The sequence below is a fragment of the Oncorhynchus masou genome, chromosome 12 (assembly GCF_036934945.1).
Source record: "Oncorhynchus masou masou isolate Uvic2021 chromosome 12, UVic_Omas_1.1, whole genome shotgun sequence".
NCBI lineage: Eukaryota > Metazoa > Chordata > Actinopteri > Salmoniformes > Salmonidae > Oncorhynchus > Oncorhynchus masou.
Window position 1 is genome coordinate 62,308,150 of NC_088223.1, and position 18,631 is coordinate 62,326,780.

Consider the following 18,631-nt stretch of genomic DNA (forward strand, 5'->3'; position numbering starts at 1 on the left):
TGGTCACCATAGCAACTCCCACCCATAGCACGAGCTCCAGCAGGTATATTTCACTGGTCATCCCCTAAGCCAACACCTTTGGCCGCCTTTCCTTCCAGTTCTCTGCTGCCAATGACTGGAACGACTGGAGATCTGTTTCTATCTTCCAGAGAGATGGCATGTTTTGGTATCCTGCGCCCAGTTCACCTGCTCCCCTCTATTCGGCACCGGAGTACAACCCCAGTCCCAGTTTCCCAGAGCCCAGATAGGGAGACACTACAGAGGACAAACAGGGGTGACCATGGCCTGAATTAGAACACCACCAATTTCACTATCACAATTCAAAATAGCTCAACTCGTATATAATTTAAAGTGAGTGGAAAATGTAAACATTCAAGGACTTTGTAAACTTTAATTTAACATACTAAAAAATGTATTGTGGCTGGCTGCTAAGTTTTATGAGTAATCCACATTGACTGATTATGAAATTGGCTCATATTTTTGCTGTTTTAAGGTTTTTTGTTTGACAATTTTGTTACTAATAAAGGCTATTATTCCTAGATTCAATCCGTAGCGTGGATCCACACACACGATTGAAATGTAAAGGCAATGTTCCGATGTTTCAAATTCCGGTCGCTTTAACTCGGATCTCCAGGCCTAAGTAACAGGGTTTGGGTCAATTCCAATTTCATTTGAAATTCAAACTCAATTCTTGAATTCACTCATAAAGTGGAGAATTTAAGTTGAATTCATTTAAAATTTCAACAATCTTCAAGTTTTGGAATTGGAATTAGACTGTTTGAATTGTAAAACAAAAATGTAGTCTTTGGAATTTCATTTAATTGGAATACAATATTTGTACATTTCCGAGTTAGATTTGGTTTAAATCATTTCAACGTACATTTCTATATTTACAGTATAGCTACACAAAAAAACATATGGAAAACCGCAACGACTAAAACCAAATCGAAAGTATGTAGAAAAGATAATACCCTATAATCTGAGAATTTACAATCAGCAAAATAAAAGCTAGATAATCAGGCACCCATTGATTTTGTTTGAGGATAAGAACACGTCAAAATGTGTAGAATTGAATGAAATTAGCTTAAGTGAAAATTCTCAGCTCCTTGGAAAAATGTATAGAATTGCAACCTTTTATTTCAGCGTCATGGCAAAATGTTCTATGTATATTTTTTTCACCGCTCAACCCTTATGGTGGGTCGCAACTCAAGACACCTCAATTGGTTGGTGATTAAACAAAAAAGTTGTATACAATGGTAAGTCAAGCAACATCAATTAAAGATGCTTTCAAAAAGAACATTTATTTTCTACAAATCAGATGTTAATCATGTTAAATCAATAAACAAAATACAATCTTAATTTCACCTCTAGGTCAATCATGGGATAACTTGGTGTCAGTACGCGCCCTTATTGTAAGATGCAAAACACTGTCATCTTAACACAAATCCACTTGTTGGTACATTCTTTGTTACTGAATGATGGCAAAAAGAGTGAATGAAAGTAGTAGGTTGAGGTGAACAATTCATCAGGAGATGTCTTTATTTACTAAAGCTCCTAATATTTCAGTTGACAGACAGAGAATAGATAACACTGATTTGGATCTGATACATGAGACATTCCTGATAGTAAACATGTCATTGGCTTTGAGCAACATGATTTTACCAGTGCACACATGGGAAAAATTAAAACCCCTGATTGTTTGACAAGCGATTATTTCAAAGGACAAATACAAGTAAAAAGCTGGGTTGTCCACATCCCCTTTTCATGCTTTTGAATACAGAGAAAACTGATACAGATGACTGTTTACGTTTGTAATTAGAACTGGGTCTTTAAATGTATGTTTTTCACAATTTGCTAGCAGTAACATTACTAAAAATCATACAATGACTTGTCAGATAATGGTTACCCCAAGGTCAACAGTGAGAATACAGTCAACAGATAAATTACAGCGTTATCTTACCACTGATACTGCATATGACAAGTGGTGTGCTATTCAAACAACCCAGACAAGCATACTATTGAGAAAATGTGTTCTGATTCAGGATTTATCTGACTTGAGGTTTGTTTGAATAGCACCCCAGGTTTGAGTACTAATGGTGATGTGAGGACAAGTTAATAAATTACTAATGCAGTTCGAGGAAAATGTGACAATTGTCATCCTTTATTTATCACATTGAAATAATTGTATTTCCCTGCTCTATAGTGAGTGAGAATCAGATTGTTCTGAATATGGGAAAGGGTGTGTGAAGAAGCACTTTACATTAAAAAATCCTTGTGATGCCGTGCAATGTGCTGGCTCTTTTCAGAGGGCCTACGGAAGCCTTTAGTGCAGTAGTCACAGCGGTGGGGATAGTCCTTGGTGTGGATGGATATGACGTGCCGTTTGAAACCCGAAGCGTCCGAGGAGCTGTACTCACAGTACTGGCACTGGTACACTTTCCGCCCACTGTGGGTCTTCATGTGCTTCTTCAGTTCCAGCTGGTGCCTGAAGCCCCGTCGACAGCGCTTGCACTTGAAGGGCAAGTCTTTGGTGTGGACGGACAGGATGTGGCGACTGAGTATGAAGGGGTCTGGGGTCTTAAAGTCACAGTGGCGGCATTGGTGCAGCCTGGCACCTTTGTGAGTCTCTGTGTGTTTTTTCAGCTCCGAAGGCCGGTGGAAGCCCTTCTCACACACGTCACACTTGTGAGGGAAGTCCTTGGTGTGCACGGAGATGATGTGGCGCTTCAGGTCGCTGGAGTTGGTGCTCTTATGCTCGCAGTGCGGGCATTGGTGCGTCTTGTGGCCCTGGAAAATCTCCATGTGCTTCTGCAGCTCCCGCTCGTCAGAGAAGGCCTGGGGACAGTGGCCACACTTGAAGGGCAGCTCCGCTCCGTGCTTGCTCTTTATATGGGTCTTCAGGTTAGACTGGTCGGCACAGCAGAACTCACAGTGCTGGCAGTGATAGGGCTTCTCACCCGTGTGGGTCCTCATGTGCTTTTTGAGCTCAGAGGGGTGGCGGAAACCTTTAGCACACTCCACACACACATGGGCAAAGCTCTTGCTGTGGACAGCCAGCAAGTGGCGGTTGAGAAGGCCCTGCTCGGCTGTCTCATAGTCACAGTACTTACAGTGGTGCAGCTTGGGCTCCTGGTCACGTAGGATGAGCTTATTGGAGCTGAGTGGGCTCTCCACACAGTAACGCCTTGTGACCTCCGTGAACTCTGGGACCCGGTCACTCTTCACTATGAGCTTATGGCCCTCCAGGTGGTTGTGGAAGTTGACCTTCTTGTTGGTGGTGAAATCGCAGTCTGTGCACTGGTACTTCTTCTTGAAGATGTGATCGGGGTGGTTCTTCATGTGGATCTTCAGGAAGCCTCGCGATCTGAACTTCTTCCCGCAGATGTGGCAGGGGTACACAGTCAGAGGCTGGCCATCTGGACCAATGATCACAGCTGAGGAAAAGTGTGGAGGCAAAAAAGAACAGGAATCGTTAGGTCTACATCTAAAAAATAAAAGTATAATTTTAGAAAATGTTTTAATGAACATAGAACCCCATACCTGTCTGACACTGACGTGTCTCTCCCTTTTTCTTTTTCTTGATCTTCTGTTTGAGAGCTCTACTTGTACTCAGGCTGTCGCTGATCTTCAGGTAATGTGACCCTGTGTTGGTCTTGTTCTCCAGCCTGGAGTCCAAACTGTTACCTAAGGAAAATTATACACCAATTCAACACACTTAAAAATCGTGACATGAACAGATCTAAATGTAGAATTATCTTACGCCATACTGAATGTATGTCTCTGAGTAACTTGTGTCTATGGAGAAAAGGATTAGGCTTTACCATAAGCTGCAGCCCAGGCTACAGTGCCGAAGGTCTTATTGTGGCTGGAGTCATCCAGTGAGTCCTGGATGGCAGGGGCATCCTCCTCTCCCACTATCACCTCCATGTACACCTCATCTGCCATCTCAGTGCAGTCTGCTCACAGACATGGAAAACTCAGTCACTTAATTTAACACTACAACCATCTATTGGGACAAAAATAATAAGGCAGCCATATCGTTTAATATGTTGTGCTGTATAAGGGATTGGAGGAAAGGTTGCTAATTCAGGGGACTCACTGATCTCTGAATCCTCCTGCGATGGGTCTTTCACTGCCATGTAGACCATCTTCTCTCGAGACAGCTTGCCAATGCCCCCAGTCTCCAGCACTGCGTGACCGTTGTGGAAGTCGCTCTCAGCTACAATCTCTGTGCCACCTGCACTCACAGTAAATGTCTGAATTCAGAGAAACTGAACAAATTGATCGGAACTTGTAAGAGTCCTTACCTATATCATCATCAGCCTCTGCCTTGAAGATGTAGACTTTGATGCACTCAGAGTCATAGTCACCCTCTTTGGAGCCATCCTCCATCACCTCAGAACCCATCTTCAGGGGCGTGTCCTCCATGTCCAACTTCTCCCCAACATCGTCCACTGCACAAACAATAGCACACATCATTATACACTATCAGATTCATCCTATTATTAGAGTCAAAATTTGTGTTGGAGCAGTCTAGTAGTACCAAGAAAATAAGACATGTGTCTTACAGGAGATCATCAGGTAGTCCTCGGAGACGCTCTCTCCAGCATCGTCGTCCGGCTCCTGGATGGTGACTGCAGAGTCTTCAATCTCCTCCTGCTCCTCCACATACGTCTCTGAGTTGCAGTTGGAGACCATGACCTCCTCCGTGACAATTTCAAACACCTGGTCAGGAACCCTATCAGATTCCTCTATGAGATCTGTTGTCAGCACATGGTGATGGTGGTCAGAATCCAGCACGTCCTCAATGGCGACCTCGGCCCCCAGGACCGACTCAGTCATGATTATGCCGTCAGGATCATCGCTGCAGCAGATGTCTGGCCCCTCTACAACCTCTGACCCCAGGTCATGCTCAAACATGATTCCCTCCTCGTCAGTCACATCTGACACCAGCACCGCCTCTGGCACAGAAACCACAATGTGATCACCGTCAATGTGGGCCATACCTGCCACCGGGGAAATCAGGAGGAACTGTTCACAGTTCGAGCACACAGACACAATCAAATAAACAAAAGGCCATGGACTATTAGTTCTCTGCATTGATGGAATGGACTTACCAAAATCCTGCATTATCATTGTGTGTGGCATCTTTGAGTCTTGCATCTGAAAGTTCAAGACCCCTCCACCGTGGTCCATTCTCTTTTTATCCTGTCTGCTACCAACACAAATGAGGAGGATTCTTTTATTTTTCTTACTAGCTCTGACTTTGCTGGTTGCTACTTTATTGAGGACTTACTATGACTGTGATATATGGTTGTCCAACCTAGCTATGAATGCACTAACTGTAATTCGCTCTGGATAACGTAAATGATTAAGTTGATCTAATTTTATCAGATCAATTAGGACCTCTCAATGCTTAACTCATTACAAATGTCTCAACACTGATTCAATGCTGAATAAACATTAACATTGAATAATGCATTGTTGGGTTTGGAGCTTGCAAGAAAGACATTTCACTGTACTCGTTCATGTGACATTAAAGCTTTAACAAAATGTTAATACTGAAAGATTAAAAACACATTGCTAATGACAGTATTTCACCACTCCATATTTGATTTTGAGCTCTCAAACCATCAGGGAAGTGTTATGTTTTTTTTAATCAGCTAGGGAGGAGAAACACCTGAAATAGAGAAATGAAAAACACATAACAGCTTCAATTAATTTATCTATCCTGAAATATAATTGTGGTAATGGAAATAAAGAAGACTGCTATAATCCTTTATTACTTATAGGAATGTGACTTTATAATGTCTTAGTATCAGGAGACATTCTGGTTTGGGGGCAGAAGGTAACCTAGAGTTTAGGCCAGTAACCGAAAGAAAGGTCGCTGGTTAGAATCCCCGAGCCAACTCGTGAAAAATCTGTCAATATACCCTTGAGCAAGACACCTTAGCCTAATTGCTTCTGTAAGTCGCTCTGGATAAGAATGTCTGCTAAATTACTAAAATGTACAAATTAGAAAGGGTAAACTATTTGATAAATGCAGAAGTATATTATGTTATTACGTTGTCTTTGGTCTCTCTTTATGTAGTGTTCTCTCTTGTCATTATGTGTGTTTTTTTATTTTTTAGTCCCCACTGGAGGCCTTTTGGTAGGCAAACATTGTAAATAAGAATTTGTTCTTAACGGACTTGCCTAGTTAAATAAAGGTTCAATTAAAAAAACAAGGTGGTTGATGATGCAATGATAAATCTAATGGGAAGCAAAAAGCTACAATGTGTTTATATTCACACACTCACAGGTGATACTCCTTGGTTTGGATAAATTGAGTAGACTGGTGTTACAAGTAAAGGGAGACTTCTGGCACCAACAAATACATGCCTCCAGGGCTAATTTGTCAATATAACATTATTTGAACTGTGGGTGATAGTAATGGGGCGGCAGTTTGCCTAGTGGTTGGGGCGTTGGACTAGTAACCGAAAGGTTGCTAGATCGAATCCCCGAGCTGACCAGGTAAAAATCTGTCGTTCTACCCCTGAGTTCCCCGGGCGTCGAAGACGTGGAAGTCGATTAAGGCAGAACCTCTGATTCAGATTCCCTACTGAATCAATACCACTTTATTACTTATAAGAATGTGCCTTTATAATGTCTTAGTATCAGGAGACACTGTGGTTTGGGGGCGGAAGGTAACCTAGCGTTTAGGCCAGTAACCGAAAGGTCGCTGGTTAGAATCCCCGAGCCACGCTAGCATAGATATTGGTCCTTGTTCTCTGTGTCTGTAGTTACAGTGACAGATACGGGAAAGTAGCTGGCAAGTGATTCACACGCACTGTTTTCGCCCAATGCAGTAGTTGACTGACCGTAGAGAGCGCGCGCAGACGCATTAAATATGGCGGCTTCTGTTTACATTGTGGACACAGAATCCCGACAACAAAGGCGCTTGAGTGCACACGGTGAATTTAGCTAAATTAATGGCTATGCATGAATGATAAGCATAAATCGAATCTATGCTAAATATTTAATGAAATCCAAGCTTTTGGCTTGTTTCAAGACTCCAACAACAAGCGTGCAAGACTGACGCTCTGCGACATCCTGAACGTAATGCATATTTTCTGCCCAGTCTGGGCCATTGTTGGGCTAAGTTAGCAAGCTAACTAGCTAGCAATAGCAATCGATATCATTAGTAAAATAAACGCAGTAAACCTACCATACTTTCGAACGTGTGCACTGGAAGAAGGCACAAATGACTATCGTCTTACAAAAGTCACATATTTCCGAGCGAGCTTCCTATGTCGTTAGTTAGCATAGCTATCGACGGCTAGCTAGCAGTCATTGTTGTTTTTTCGGCTTGGGTAGAGGCCCATAAGCCTTCGTGACAAGGCCCCATCGTCATATCGCATTAAATGTAATATATACTTACCAAATCAAGTCACTACTGTCTTGTTTTAATTCCACTTTTCCGGTTTGAACAGTATTTCCGCAGTCGTATTATTAAATTAAGTTATATTTCTCATGGTGCGAATGCAAGGCCTGTACAACATTCTAGATCCTGAAGGCTGTTTTTCAGGCCTGGACCAATCACGTAGCTCGCTGTTAGCTCGGAAGGGTGGGGGCGGTGGGGAAGTAGGTGACAAACTGCACTCGGTCTTCAACAGTTTATTCTAAAACTGCTGGCCCGTTTTTTACAACTTCACATACGTAATAATATAATTGTAAGGACTAGAAACATTAAATGAATGTGTCTGGATGCACTAACTAAAAGGTGGCGCAGTAGTGTATACCAGAACTGATCTATTTGCAACAAAAACTAAATAGGGCTCAATACTGTAACTGTCCTCAAAGTGTTAAATTATGATAGTTTCAACTGAAACATGTTGTGGTATAACTTTTAGTATGAAGAATTAGATGGTGTTTACAACCAAGCCCTGTGAGATACTCTACAGTGACAATGTAATAATGATATACTGTATCAGTTCTAAGTATGTGAATTTGTGTGTCAATTCCCAAATTTGAATCAAATTAAGATTAATTTCATTGGTGATCATTTGGATTTTAGCATGGAGCAGCACCTTGCATTTAAGATGATAAATTATGGATACAGTGTCCAATTGCAGTGGAACCGATTGTGAAGCCACACAAAATAAACCAGCACTGCATGATTGGCAGAAGAAAACAATAATTAAATTCAAATTCACAGAAACCAAACCTACTGTTTAATGTGCTTTAATACATTAAGTGGAGTTATTTTGAGTGAGAGTATGTTACAGATTACTGAGGACTTACTGAGAAACATTGAGTATACCTTTTTACCTATGGGTATTGGCAGGCTGCCCCAGTCTGCCCCAAGCCATGGTAGTCGACCTCTCAGGGGAGGTATAGACATGACTTGATAGGTACCCTCCAACTGAAAAGTCCTTACTGGGACAGGGGATCCTCAAACCAGAGGGGATGAGGGACTGGGCTCTCGGCAGCCCTCTAGACAAGGCCTGAAATGATTCTCTCAGGGACTGCCGTGCTGCTCCAGTTGCAGGGGGGTCACTGGAGTTCAAGGTTTTGGCAGAAACGGATGAAGATCGGCCACCACTCCTAAGCCTGACTGAAGACTCACCTAGGAGGCAATCACAAGTTTGGAAATGTTATGGACTAAACATGTCTTGTCTGAAATAAAGCCAAGTAAAAAAAATAAATAAATAAAAAGGCAGCTCCAGAATCTTCTATAAAAGTTTTTGATTGGGTTGAGATCTGAACCCGTATCCACAAAGCATCGCAGAATAGTTCCTAGGAATCCTGTTAACCTGTTTTTAGACAAAAAAAACCTCCCAGGTCAGTTAGTTTAAGGATGATGGTAGCCCTATCCTGTAGTCAATGACCAAAAGTTCCTTGTTTGGCCTCATGGGTGGAATGTTCATAATGTCATCGTTAAAAGTTTTTTTTTTAAACTGACGAAAATCCGGTGTTTCAATGTCAAACAGTTTTGTTATATTTCAGTCTTCTGTGATGTATATAAAGTGAAATATTGGGATGCAAAATCCACATTGAATACACAAGCATTTCGCTACACCCACAATAACATCTGCTAAACATGTGTATGTGACCAATACATTTTTTATTTGAATTAAACTCTATAAATGACATGGTACAGGTGTCTTTTTTGTTTAAGACCGTAACCATGTGTGTGAGTTGTAATACTTTTGTTTCAAAATAGATCTGTTTAAGACCCCGATTAAGCCCACTGCAGTAAAAGGCTAGACACTGCTCAGACAAACTCTGAGCCAGGAGTAAAACAGACTCCTCTGTGGAGATGGGAGAACCTTCCAGAAGGACAACCATCTCTGCAGCACTCCACAGCTCATGGTCCTCCTGGAATCAGATTTTTTTTTGTCTCAATGGAGGAACGTAGTCAGAGAAATTCTGATGAATGTCTTGCTCGAGCTGTGTATGCAACTGGTTCACCTCTGATGCTCACAAGCAATGTGTATTGGAAGAGATTTCTGAATGTTCTTCGCCCAGCATACACCCCTCACACCAGACATGTGTTATCTACTAATTTGCTGGATACAGAGTTCAGCAGAGTTCAAGTGAAGGTCAAGCAAATCATAGAGAAAGCAGACTGTATTGCAATCATCTCTGATGGGTGGTCGAATGTTCGTGGCCAATGAATAATTAACTACATCATCTGCACCCCTCAACCAGTATTCTACAAGAGCACAGACACAAGGGACTATAGACACACCGGTCTCGACATTGCAGATGAGCTGAAGGCAGTCATCAATGACCTTGGACCACAGAAGTTATTTTCACTGGTGACAGACAATGCTGTGAACATGAAGACTGCTTGGTCTAAAGTGGAGGAGTCCTACCCTCACATCACACCCATTGGCTGTGCTGCTCATGCATTGAATATGTTCCTCAAGGACATCATGGCACTGAAAACAATGGATACACTCTACAAGAGAACCAAGGAAATGGTTAGGTATTATCAGCAATCTACCTCACCAAGCAAAGTGAGAAGAATAAGAGCACCACATTGAAGCTACCCTGCAACACCTGTTGGGGTGGTTCATCATGTTTGACAGTCTCCTGGAGGGGAAGGAGTCTCTCCAAGAAATGGCCATATCACAGTCTGCTGATATGGACAGCCCCATCAAGAGGATCCTCCTGGATGATGTATTTTGGGAGAGAGTGGTAAGCAGCCTGAAACTCCTGGAACCTATAGCAGTAGCCATTGCATGGATTGTGGGAGACAATGCCATCCTGTCTGATGTTCAGACTCTGCTTGCAGATGTAAGAGAAGACATCTGTACAGCCCTGCCCACTTCACTGGTGCTCCAAGCAGAGGAAACTGCAATTCTGAAATACATCAAAAAGCTTAAAGACTTCTGCCCGAAGTCTGTTACATCTCATCAGACACCTGGTGGAAGGGACTTTGTGGATCTGAGGCTCATTCCCCTGTTGCCTCTATCCTCCAAATCCCACCAACACCAGCCGCCTCAGAACGCAACTTGTCTTTGTTAAGGAACACACATACCAAAACACGCAACAGGCTGACCAATACAAGGGTTGAAAAACTGGTGGCCATCCGGGCAAATTTGAGGCATTTTGAGCCTGACAACGAGCCATCTTCAACAAGGTTGGAAAGTGACAGTGAAGATGAGGCCTCATTTTACAGATGTATGTTGAAAACGTTTTTGGGAGATGCGATGGATCAATGAGGTGGCAGGGTAGCCTAGTGGTTAGAGCGTTGGACTAGTAACCGGAAGGTTGCGAGTTCAAACCCCCGAGCTGACAAGGTACAAATCTGTCGTTCTGCCCCTGAACAGGCAGTTAACCCACTGTTCCCAGGCCGTCATTGAAAATAAGAATTTGTTCTTAACTGACTTGCCTGGTTAAATAAAGGTAAAATGAGGATCATTCAATGTTCCCTTTCTTTTGTTGTTCAGACATAATCATCTCACGTGAAGAGTCACCTCATTTAATTAAAGTTACATTTGTAACTAAATTGTTTTAAAAAATGTATATTGCAAGGATTTAATCATTTACAATTATGTCTACTTATGATAAGGTAAAATGTTTCTGTTTCTGTCTCCATATAGTAAATAGAGTTGAAAATCGGGAGTTTACATACACTTAGGTTGGAGTCATTAAAACTGTTTTTGCAACCACTCCACAAATATCTTGTTAACAAACTATAGTTTTGGGAAGTCAGATAGGACATCTACTTTGTGCATGACACAAGTAATTTTTCCAACAATTGTCTACAGACAGATTATTTCACGTATAATTCACTGTATCACAAGTCCAGTGGGTAAGAAGTTTACATACACTAAGTTGACTGTGCCTTTAAACACCTTGGAAAATTCCAGAAAATTATGTCATGGCTTTAGAAGCTTCTGATAGGCAAATTGACATCATTTGAGTCAATTGGAGGTTGTGGATGTAGATCGTACTTTTTGGAGAAATGTCCTCTGGTCTGATGAAACAAAAATAGAATAGTTAGGCCATAATGACCATCGTTATATTTGGAGGAAAAAGGGGAGGCTTGCAAGCCGAAACACACCATCCCAACCGTGTAGCACGGGGGTGGCAGCATCATGTTGTGGGGGTGCTTTTCTGCAGGAGGGATTGGTGCACTTCACAAAATAGATGGCATCAGAGGTAGGAAAATTATGTGGATATGTTGAAGCAACATCTCAAGTCAGGAAGTTAAAGCTTATTCGTAAATGGATCTTCCAAATGGACAATGTTCCTAAGCATACTTATACAGTTGTGTCAAAATGGCTTAAAGATAACAAAGTCAAGGTATTGGAGGGGCCATCACAAAGCCCTGACCTCAATCCCATGGAAAAAGTGTGTGCAAGCAAGGAGCCCTACAAACCTAACTCAGTTACACCAACTCTATCAGGAGGAATGGGCCAAAATTCACCCAACTTATTGTGGAAGGCTACCTGAGATGTTTGGCCCAAGTTAAACAATTTAAAGGCAATGCTACCAAATACTAATTGAGTGTATGTAAACTTTGACCCACTGGGAATGTGATGAAAGAAATAAAAGCTCCAAAAAGTGTGATCTTTGCCCCCATGTGCAGTTGCAAACCATAGTCTGTCTTTTTATGGCAGTTTTGGAGCAGTGGCTTCTTCCTTGCTGAGCGGCCTTTCAGGTTGTGTTGATATAGGACTAATTTTACTGTGGATATAGATACTTTTGTACCTGTTTCCTCCAGCATCTTCACAAGGTCCTTTGCTGTTGTTCTGGGATTGATTCGCACTTTTCGCACCAAAGTGCGTTAATCTCTGGGAGACAGAAAATGTCTCCTTCCTGAGCGGTATGGCGGCTACGTGGTCCCATAGTGTTTATACTTGTGTACTATTGTTTGTACAGATGAACGTGGTACCTTCAGGCGTTTGGAAATTGCTCCCAAGGATGAACCAGACTTGTGGAGGTCTATAATGCTTTTTCTGAGGTCTTGGCTGATTTTTAAACATTTTCCCATGATGTCAAGCAAAGAGGCACTGAGTTTGAAGGTAGGCCTTGAAATACATCCACAGGTACACCTCCAATTGACTCATGAGGTCAATTAGCCTATCAGAAGCTTCTAAAGCCATGACATTGTTTTCTGGAATTTTCCAAGCTGTTTAAAGGCACAGTCAACTTAGTGTATGTAAACTTCTGACCCACTGGAATTGTGATACAGTGCTTCCAATTGTTGGAAAAATGACTTGTGTCATGCACAAAGTAGATGTCCTAACCGACTTGCCAAAACTATAGTTTGTTAACAAGACATTTGTGGAGTGGTTGAAAAACACGTTTTAATGACTCCAACCTAAGTGTATGTAAACTTCTGACTTCAACTGTACATGGTGGCGGGCAAGGTTTAGTCATATCTTATCCCTACTAAAATGACAACCCACCTGGTGGAGATCTGGTTGAACCTGCTATAGGGTAGGTGAGGCGGGAGGTGGGGTGGTCTGTGAGGAGCTGGCCGTTGGCCTCCAGGTTGCGGCTGTTCCTTACTGCCTGGAGAGAGCGGAGGCTGGTGCGTGGAGGTGAATCCTGGTTGGACATGCTGCTTCTCAGACCCTCTACAACAACATTCTGGGTTAACTCCCATTTCACGTACAATCGGGTGAAACACACATAGCAGATTATGATAAACTGATAGGAGTAAAGAATGTTCTATGTGACATCACACCACTTTAAAGAGTGCTGTCGATCTGTAAATAAAAATATGTAAAAGTCAATGTGTATATTTGTGTGTCAAAAGGGATTTTCCATGTTGCCTGTTATAGGTGCTCTTTTTACCTCTGCTCTTTGCAATCTTAAACAGCTTAGATTGAGTGGTCGCTTGACTGGGAGGCCTTGGCAGCTGGCTGCTGTAACCAGGCTGGGCTATGGCTCTGGGTGACTGGCCCAATGGGGAACGGCGGTAGTGGGGCAGCTGGCTGGGAGGCGGTGTGTATGCGACTGTGTCCTCCAGGCTATACTTGTCGAACTCCAGATCACTGTAGCTATAATTAGAAGGTGACAGCATGGATGCACCAGGACCCCTGAAAGGTGTGGGGGCAGCAGGGATGGAGGCATAGTCCTGTCGTAAACCTTGGGACAAGAAAAACACTGTCAAACACCCTGTCCACAAGTAAAGTAGATATGCATAGTATTTACACTGAACAAAAATATAACGCAACATGTAAAGTGAGCTGAAATAAAATTTCACAGAAATGTTCCATAAGCACAAAACTATTATTTCTCTCAAATGTTATGCACAAATGTGTTTTCTCCTTTGCCAAGATAATCCACCCACCTGAAAAGTGTGGCATATCAAGAAGCTGATTAAACAGCATGATCACTACACAGGTGCACCTTGTGCTGGGGACAGAAGGCCACTCTAAAATGTGCAGTTTTGTCACTCAACACAATGCCACAGATGCCTCAAGTTGAGGGAGCGTGCAATTGGCATGCTGACTGCAAAAATGTCCACCAGAGCTGTTGCCAGATAACTTAGTGTTAATTTCTTTACCATAAACCGCCTCCAACATTGTTTTAGAGATTTTGGCAGTACTTCCAACCAGCCTCACAACAGCAGACCATGTGTGGGTGAGCAGTTTACTGATGTCATTGTTGTGGACAGAGTGACCCAAGGTGGCGATGGGGTTATGGTACGGGTAGGCATAAGCTACGGACAACGAACAAAATTGCATTTTATTGTTGCAAATTTGAATGCACAGAGATACTGTGGCGAGATCCTGAGGCCCATTGTTGTGCCATTCATCCACCGCCATCACCTCTTCTTTCAGCATGATAATGCACAGCCCCATATCGCAAGGATCTGTACACAATTCCCGGAAACTGACAATGTCCCAGTTCTTCCATGGCCTGCATACTCACCAGACATGTCATTCATTGAGCATGTTTGGGATGCTCTGGAACAACGTGTACGACAGCATGTTCCAGTTCCTGCCAATCTCCAGCAACTTTACACAGCAATTGAAGAGGAGTGGGACAACATTCCGCAGGCCACAATCAACAGCCTTATCAACTCTATGCAAAGGAGATGTGTTGCACTGCATGAAGCAAATGGTGGTCACACCAGATACTGACTGGTTTTCTGATCCACGCCACTACTTTTTTTTTAAGGTATCAACAGATGCATATCTCTATTTCCAGTCATGTTAAATCCATATATAGGGGCTAATTAATTTATTTCAATTGACTGATTTCCTCATATGAACTGTAACTCAATAAAATCGTTGAAAGTTGGCATGTTGGATTTATATTTTTGTTCAGTATATGAATCAAAACTTTCCAAACTCACTCTCTTCCTGCATGCGAGCCATGATCTGGACATCAGTGAGGTCCTGCAGCCTGTAGCCCATGGTGATGGAGTCATCTGAGAAACTCGGCTCATTCTCGTCCATTGATGGTGGTAAAATGGCATCATTGCCATCTGAAATACAAAGGCAATAGAGACACTGAGTAAATACAACCAGGACAATCTGGAACTTTAGTTGGTTGGAGTTACAGAGCATTTGGAAATATTGATTTTCCTCATCAATCTACACACAATACCCTATAATATCAAAGCGAAAACAGGTTTTTAGATATTTTAGCAAAGTTGTGAAAAATTTAAAAAACTTATTTACATAAGTATTCAGATCCTTTGCTATGAGATTCGAAATTGAGCTCAGGTGCATCCTGTTTCCATTGATCATCCTTGAGATGTTTCTACAACTTGATTGGAGTCCACCTGTGGTAAATTCAATTGATTGGACATGATTTGGAAAGCCACACACCTGCCTATATAAGGTCCCACAGTTGACAGTGCACGTCAGAGCAAAAACCAAGCCATGAGGTCAAAGGAATTATCCGTAGAGCTCCGAGACAAGATTGTGTCAAGGCACAGATCTGGGGAAGGGTACCAAAACATTTCTGAAACATTGAAGGTCCCCAAGAACACAGTGGACTCCATCATTCTTAAATGGAAGAAGCTTGGAACCACCAAGACTCTTCCTAGAGCTGGCCGCCCAGCCAAACTGAGCGATCAGGGGAGAAGGGCCTTGGTCACTCTGACAGAGCTCCAGCGTTCCTCTGTGGGGATGGGAGAACCTTCCAGAAGGACAATCATCTCTGCAGCACTCTACCAATCAGGTCTTTATGGTAGTGGCCAGACAGAATCCACTCCTCAGTAAAAGGCACATAACTGACTGAACTATTTGGAGTTTGCCAAAAGTCACATAAAGGACTCTCAGACCATGAGAAACAAGATTCTCTGGTCTGATGAAACCAAGACTGAACTATTTGGCCTGAATGCCAAGCATCCCGTCTGTAGGAAACCTGACACCATCCCTACGGTGAAGCATGGTGGTGGCAGCATCATGCTGTGGGGACGTTTTCCAGCGACTAGAAGACTAGTCAGGATCGAGGGAAAGATGAACGGAACAAAGTACAGAGATATCCTTGATGAAAACCTGCTCCAGAGCGCTCAGGACCTCAGACTGGGGTGAAGGTTCACCTTCCAACAGGACAATGATCCTAAGCACACAGCCAAGACAACGCAGGACTGGCTTCGGAACAAGTCTCTGAATGTCCTTGAGTGGCCCAGCCAGAGCCCGGACTTGAACCCGATTGAACATCTCTGGAGAGACCTGAACATAGCTGTGCAGCGATGCTCCCCATCCAACCTGACTGAGCTTGAGAGAATCTGCAGAGAAGAATGCGAGAAACTCCCCAAATACAGGCGTGCAAAGCTTATAGCATCATTCCCAAGTAAAGGGTCTCAATACTTATGTATATGTTGCAAAAATTCCTAAAAAGCTGTTGTTGCTTTGTCATTATGGAGTATTGTGCGTAGGTTGATGAGGGAGAAAAAACAATTTAATCTATTTTAGAATAAGGCTGTAACGTACATTTTTGGGGGGGAAAAATCAAGGGGTCTGAATACTTTCCGAATGCATGTACAGGCACCCATGGGAGAGAACAGTTTTACGGATTGGGAATTGTTTTCTCCAGATTGCACCCAACCTGAGCTGTTAGGTTTGTTGGTTTGTTGACTTCTGTCAGTTGATCTCTGGTACCGAGGGGAAGGTGAGCCCATGCAGGTATGGCCAGTGTCAGGGAAGGCTACAGGACGTCTGTGGTAGCGACTGCTAAAGATACTACTCCATCTCGTCTCTAATGGAAAGAATAAGGAAATTAAATTAATAGGAGTTACCTGTTCAATATGATAAAAAATGATGGCCACTTTTAGTCTGTGTCCATTTGTGTGAGAGAGATTGTAATATACTGTGCAGTACTTACTTTGGTCCAGGATATTAATTAGTGTGCGACATGCCACCTCTGTTTCAGGGCTGGGGTTGTCCAGGACCTGTCTGCACCACTTTATAGGGGACTCATCACTTCTCTCAGCAGATGCCCCTTTCTTGGGTGACTCATATAACCTGATGATTAATGAGAGATTCTACTTAAGCACTGAATTATAATTAAGCAACTGAGGTATTAAAAAATGTGGTTTGCAAAGGCATGGACAAAAACGTTGCCTAAAATAATGAAGTTGCAAATTCTTGACACTATACAGTTTAGTTTTATCAACACATTGTGCAGGTACCTACCAGCTCACTTCATTCTCCACCTCACAACACTCCTCTAGGTCCAGGAGGTCCACTAGCTCCAGAGAAGAGTGCTCTGCTCTTTTCTCTGTGTCCCTGACCACCAGCTCCTCTGACCCCATGCATCCCTGCCTGTGTGTCTCCTCCAACATGTCACTGTGGGGCAAGTGTGTATAACAGCCATCATATACGTGTCCATCCTGCCTCACTAGTGTATCTCTGGGGCTTTCAAGAGGAGGTGGAGATATACCATCCCCACTGTTGACCTCTGCTGGTTCAGGGTCTGGCAAATCACAACAATTTAGATTTTCCTCCAGTGAAGAGGGACAGCTGATAAGCACACCAGAGAGAGCCTGGTTTTTGGTGTTGATATTTCTTCGCCTCTCCGTTAGAGATTCATTTTGAATTTCTAGTCTCCTCACTAATTCATGTAACTTTCGAACTTCTACCAGCTCCAGTGCAGCAATGTCCTGCTTCATCCCGATATCCGGCCTAAACTGCTCTCCAATTCTCCAGTGTTCTTCACTTTTCACTGACTGAAAAACAAAAAGCAGCTGAATTGTACACTAAATTCAGAACACAAATCAAACATTTCTTTCAGTGACATCAAGTAAAAGCGATATATCAATGTCCAAAGTAGCTCTCAAAATGTAGAGCCACTGAATAATGTTACCTCCACTACTCAGTACTGACCCAGATTTGCAGCAGGAGACTCAACAGCTTGGATGGCTTTAAAGCAGTGTCAGGGTGTTATGTGGATTAAAGAGTCGACAAGCTGCCTCTGAGAAAGGATCAGACTTGGTGACAACAGCAGTCATAAGTGATGAGTAACGTTAATGACTTGCTAGCAATCACACAGGAAAAGTCAGATCACACACCAGTCACTCATCAATCTTGTCCTCCGCCATAATATACCCCTAACGTTACTTGGCCAGCCTGTACTGTAGCAGATCCGATAGTGTTGACCTTTAATTAAACCGCCCACTGGGACGACTTGTCAAGACATTTTGAAATGACCAAGTCAAGGATATAAGAAGGGGTTAACCGTCTTGATTTAGTCATATAGCTTGCTTATCTACAACATATCCTACAAGACTGAAAATACTAGCTAGAGCACACATTTGGCTAGTACAGTACCTAGCTACAGTAACGTCAAAGTTTTTAAAAAAGAAGCTCGCGATATAAACTTCTGGTTTAATTAATCTCTAGCTAGCTAATGCTCGTATTCCAACATGCTACACGTTATATACCGACACTTGGATACATGGCTCCATTCGTACAAAAAAAAGTGCTTTTGTTTGATAGGGATTATTTCATACCACCCACAAAACAAGGACCACAATCATGTTGTTGCCTGGCTTGCTGGCTGTTGTTGATAACGGTAACCAACGGCGGAAACTCCCCCGGCGTTCCATTGAGATGTATTTATTCTGTTAGCAGCGCCGGGTAGCCTTCATAACTACTGCTGTGGACACCTTGCTTGACTCATTAGGTAGAAGGCACGCAGTGTTTTTGTGTGATGCATCTATCCC

At 42.7% G+C, this 18,631-nt stretch overlaps 2 protein-coding genes across 6 annotated transcripts; both read right to left on the bottom strand.

Moving 5' to 3' along the window:
* Positions 1-1,282: 1,282 nt before the first annotated feature.
* LOC135550598 (zinc finger protein 711-like) lies at positions 1,283-7,597 on the bottom strand. 5 transcript variants are annotated; one of them, XM_064981562.1, is made up of 8 exons: positions 7,421-7,596; positions 5,118-5,215; positions 4,569-4,961; positions 4,308-4,454; positions 4,100-4,237; positions 3,822-3,956; positions 3,541-3,684; positions 1,283-3,434 (listed from the first exon to the last, which is right to left on the bottom strand). In XM_064981562.1, exons 2-8 carry the CDS (start codon positions 5,194-5,196, stop codon positions 2,257-2,259), a joined length of 2,214 nt encoding a protein of 737 aa, XP_064837634.1. In that variant the 5' UTR covers positions 5,197-5,215; positions 7,421-7,596; the 3' UTR covers positions 1,283-2,256. The 5 variants fall into 5 exon arrangements, with proteins under 5 accessions (XP_064837634.1, XP_064837633.1, XP_064837632.1 ...); XM_064981561.1 differs by having other exon boundaries at positions 4,569-5,006; XM_064981560.1 differs by having other exon boundaries at positions 4,569-5,212; positions 7,421-7,597.
* Positions 7,598-8,215: 618 nt separating this feature from the next.
* Positions 8,216-18,270, bottom strand: LOC135550599 (SLAIN motif-containing protein-like). Its single transcript, XM_064981565.1, has 8 exons — positions 17,793-18,270; positions 17,103-17,635; positions 16,792-16,931; positions 16,516-16,665; positions 14,810-14,941; positions 13,300-13,593; positions 12,909-13,079; positions 8,216-8,608 (listed from the first exon to the last, which is right to left on the bottom strand). Exons 2-8 carry the CDS (start codon positions 17,576-17,578, stop codon positions 8,307-8,309), a joined length of 1,665 nt encoding a protein of 554 aa, XP_064837637.1. The 5' UTR covers positions 17,579-17,635; positions 17,793-18,270; the 3' UTR covers positions 8,216-8,306.
* Positions 18,271-18,631: the final 361 nt, after the last annotated feature.

Excerpts from the sequence above, each read along its gene's own strand:
- LOC135550598 (XM_064981560.1), bottom strand. The coding sequence starts at position 5,196 with ATGGACCACGGTGGAGGGGTCTTGAACTTTCAGATGCAAGACTCAAAG. Across the intron at positions 4,238-4,307 it reads AGAGGCTGATGATGATATAG|GTGGCACAGAGATTGTAGCT; the intron begins GTAAGGACTCTT and ends CTGTGAGTGCAG. Across the intron at positions 3,435-3,540 it reads GACACGTCAGTGTCAGACAG|CTGTGATCATTGGTCCAGAT; the intron begins GTATGGGGTTCT and ends ACTTTTCCTCAG.
- LOC135550599 (XM_064981565.1), bottom strand. The coding sequence starts at position 17,578 with ATGAAGCAGGACATTGCTGCACTGGAGCTGGTAGAAGTTCGAAAGTTA. Across the intron at positions 16,932-17,102 it reads GTGGAGAATGAAGTGAGCTG|GTTATATGAGTCACCCAAGA; the intron begins GTAGGTACCTGC and ends ATTAATCATCAG. Across the intron at positions 14,942-16,515 it reads CAACAAACCTAACAGCTCAG|ATGGCAATGATGCCATTTTA; the intron begins GTTGGGTGCAAT and ends TTTGTATTTCAG.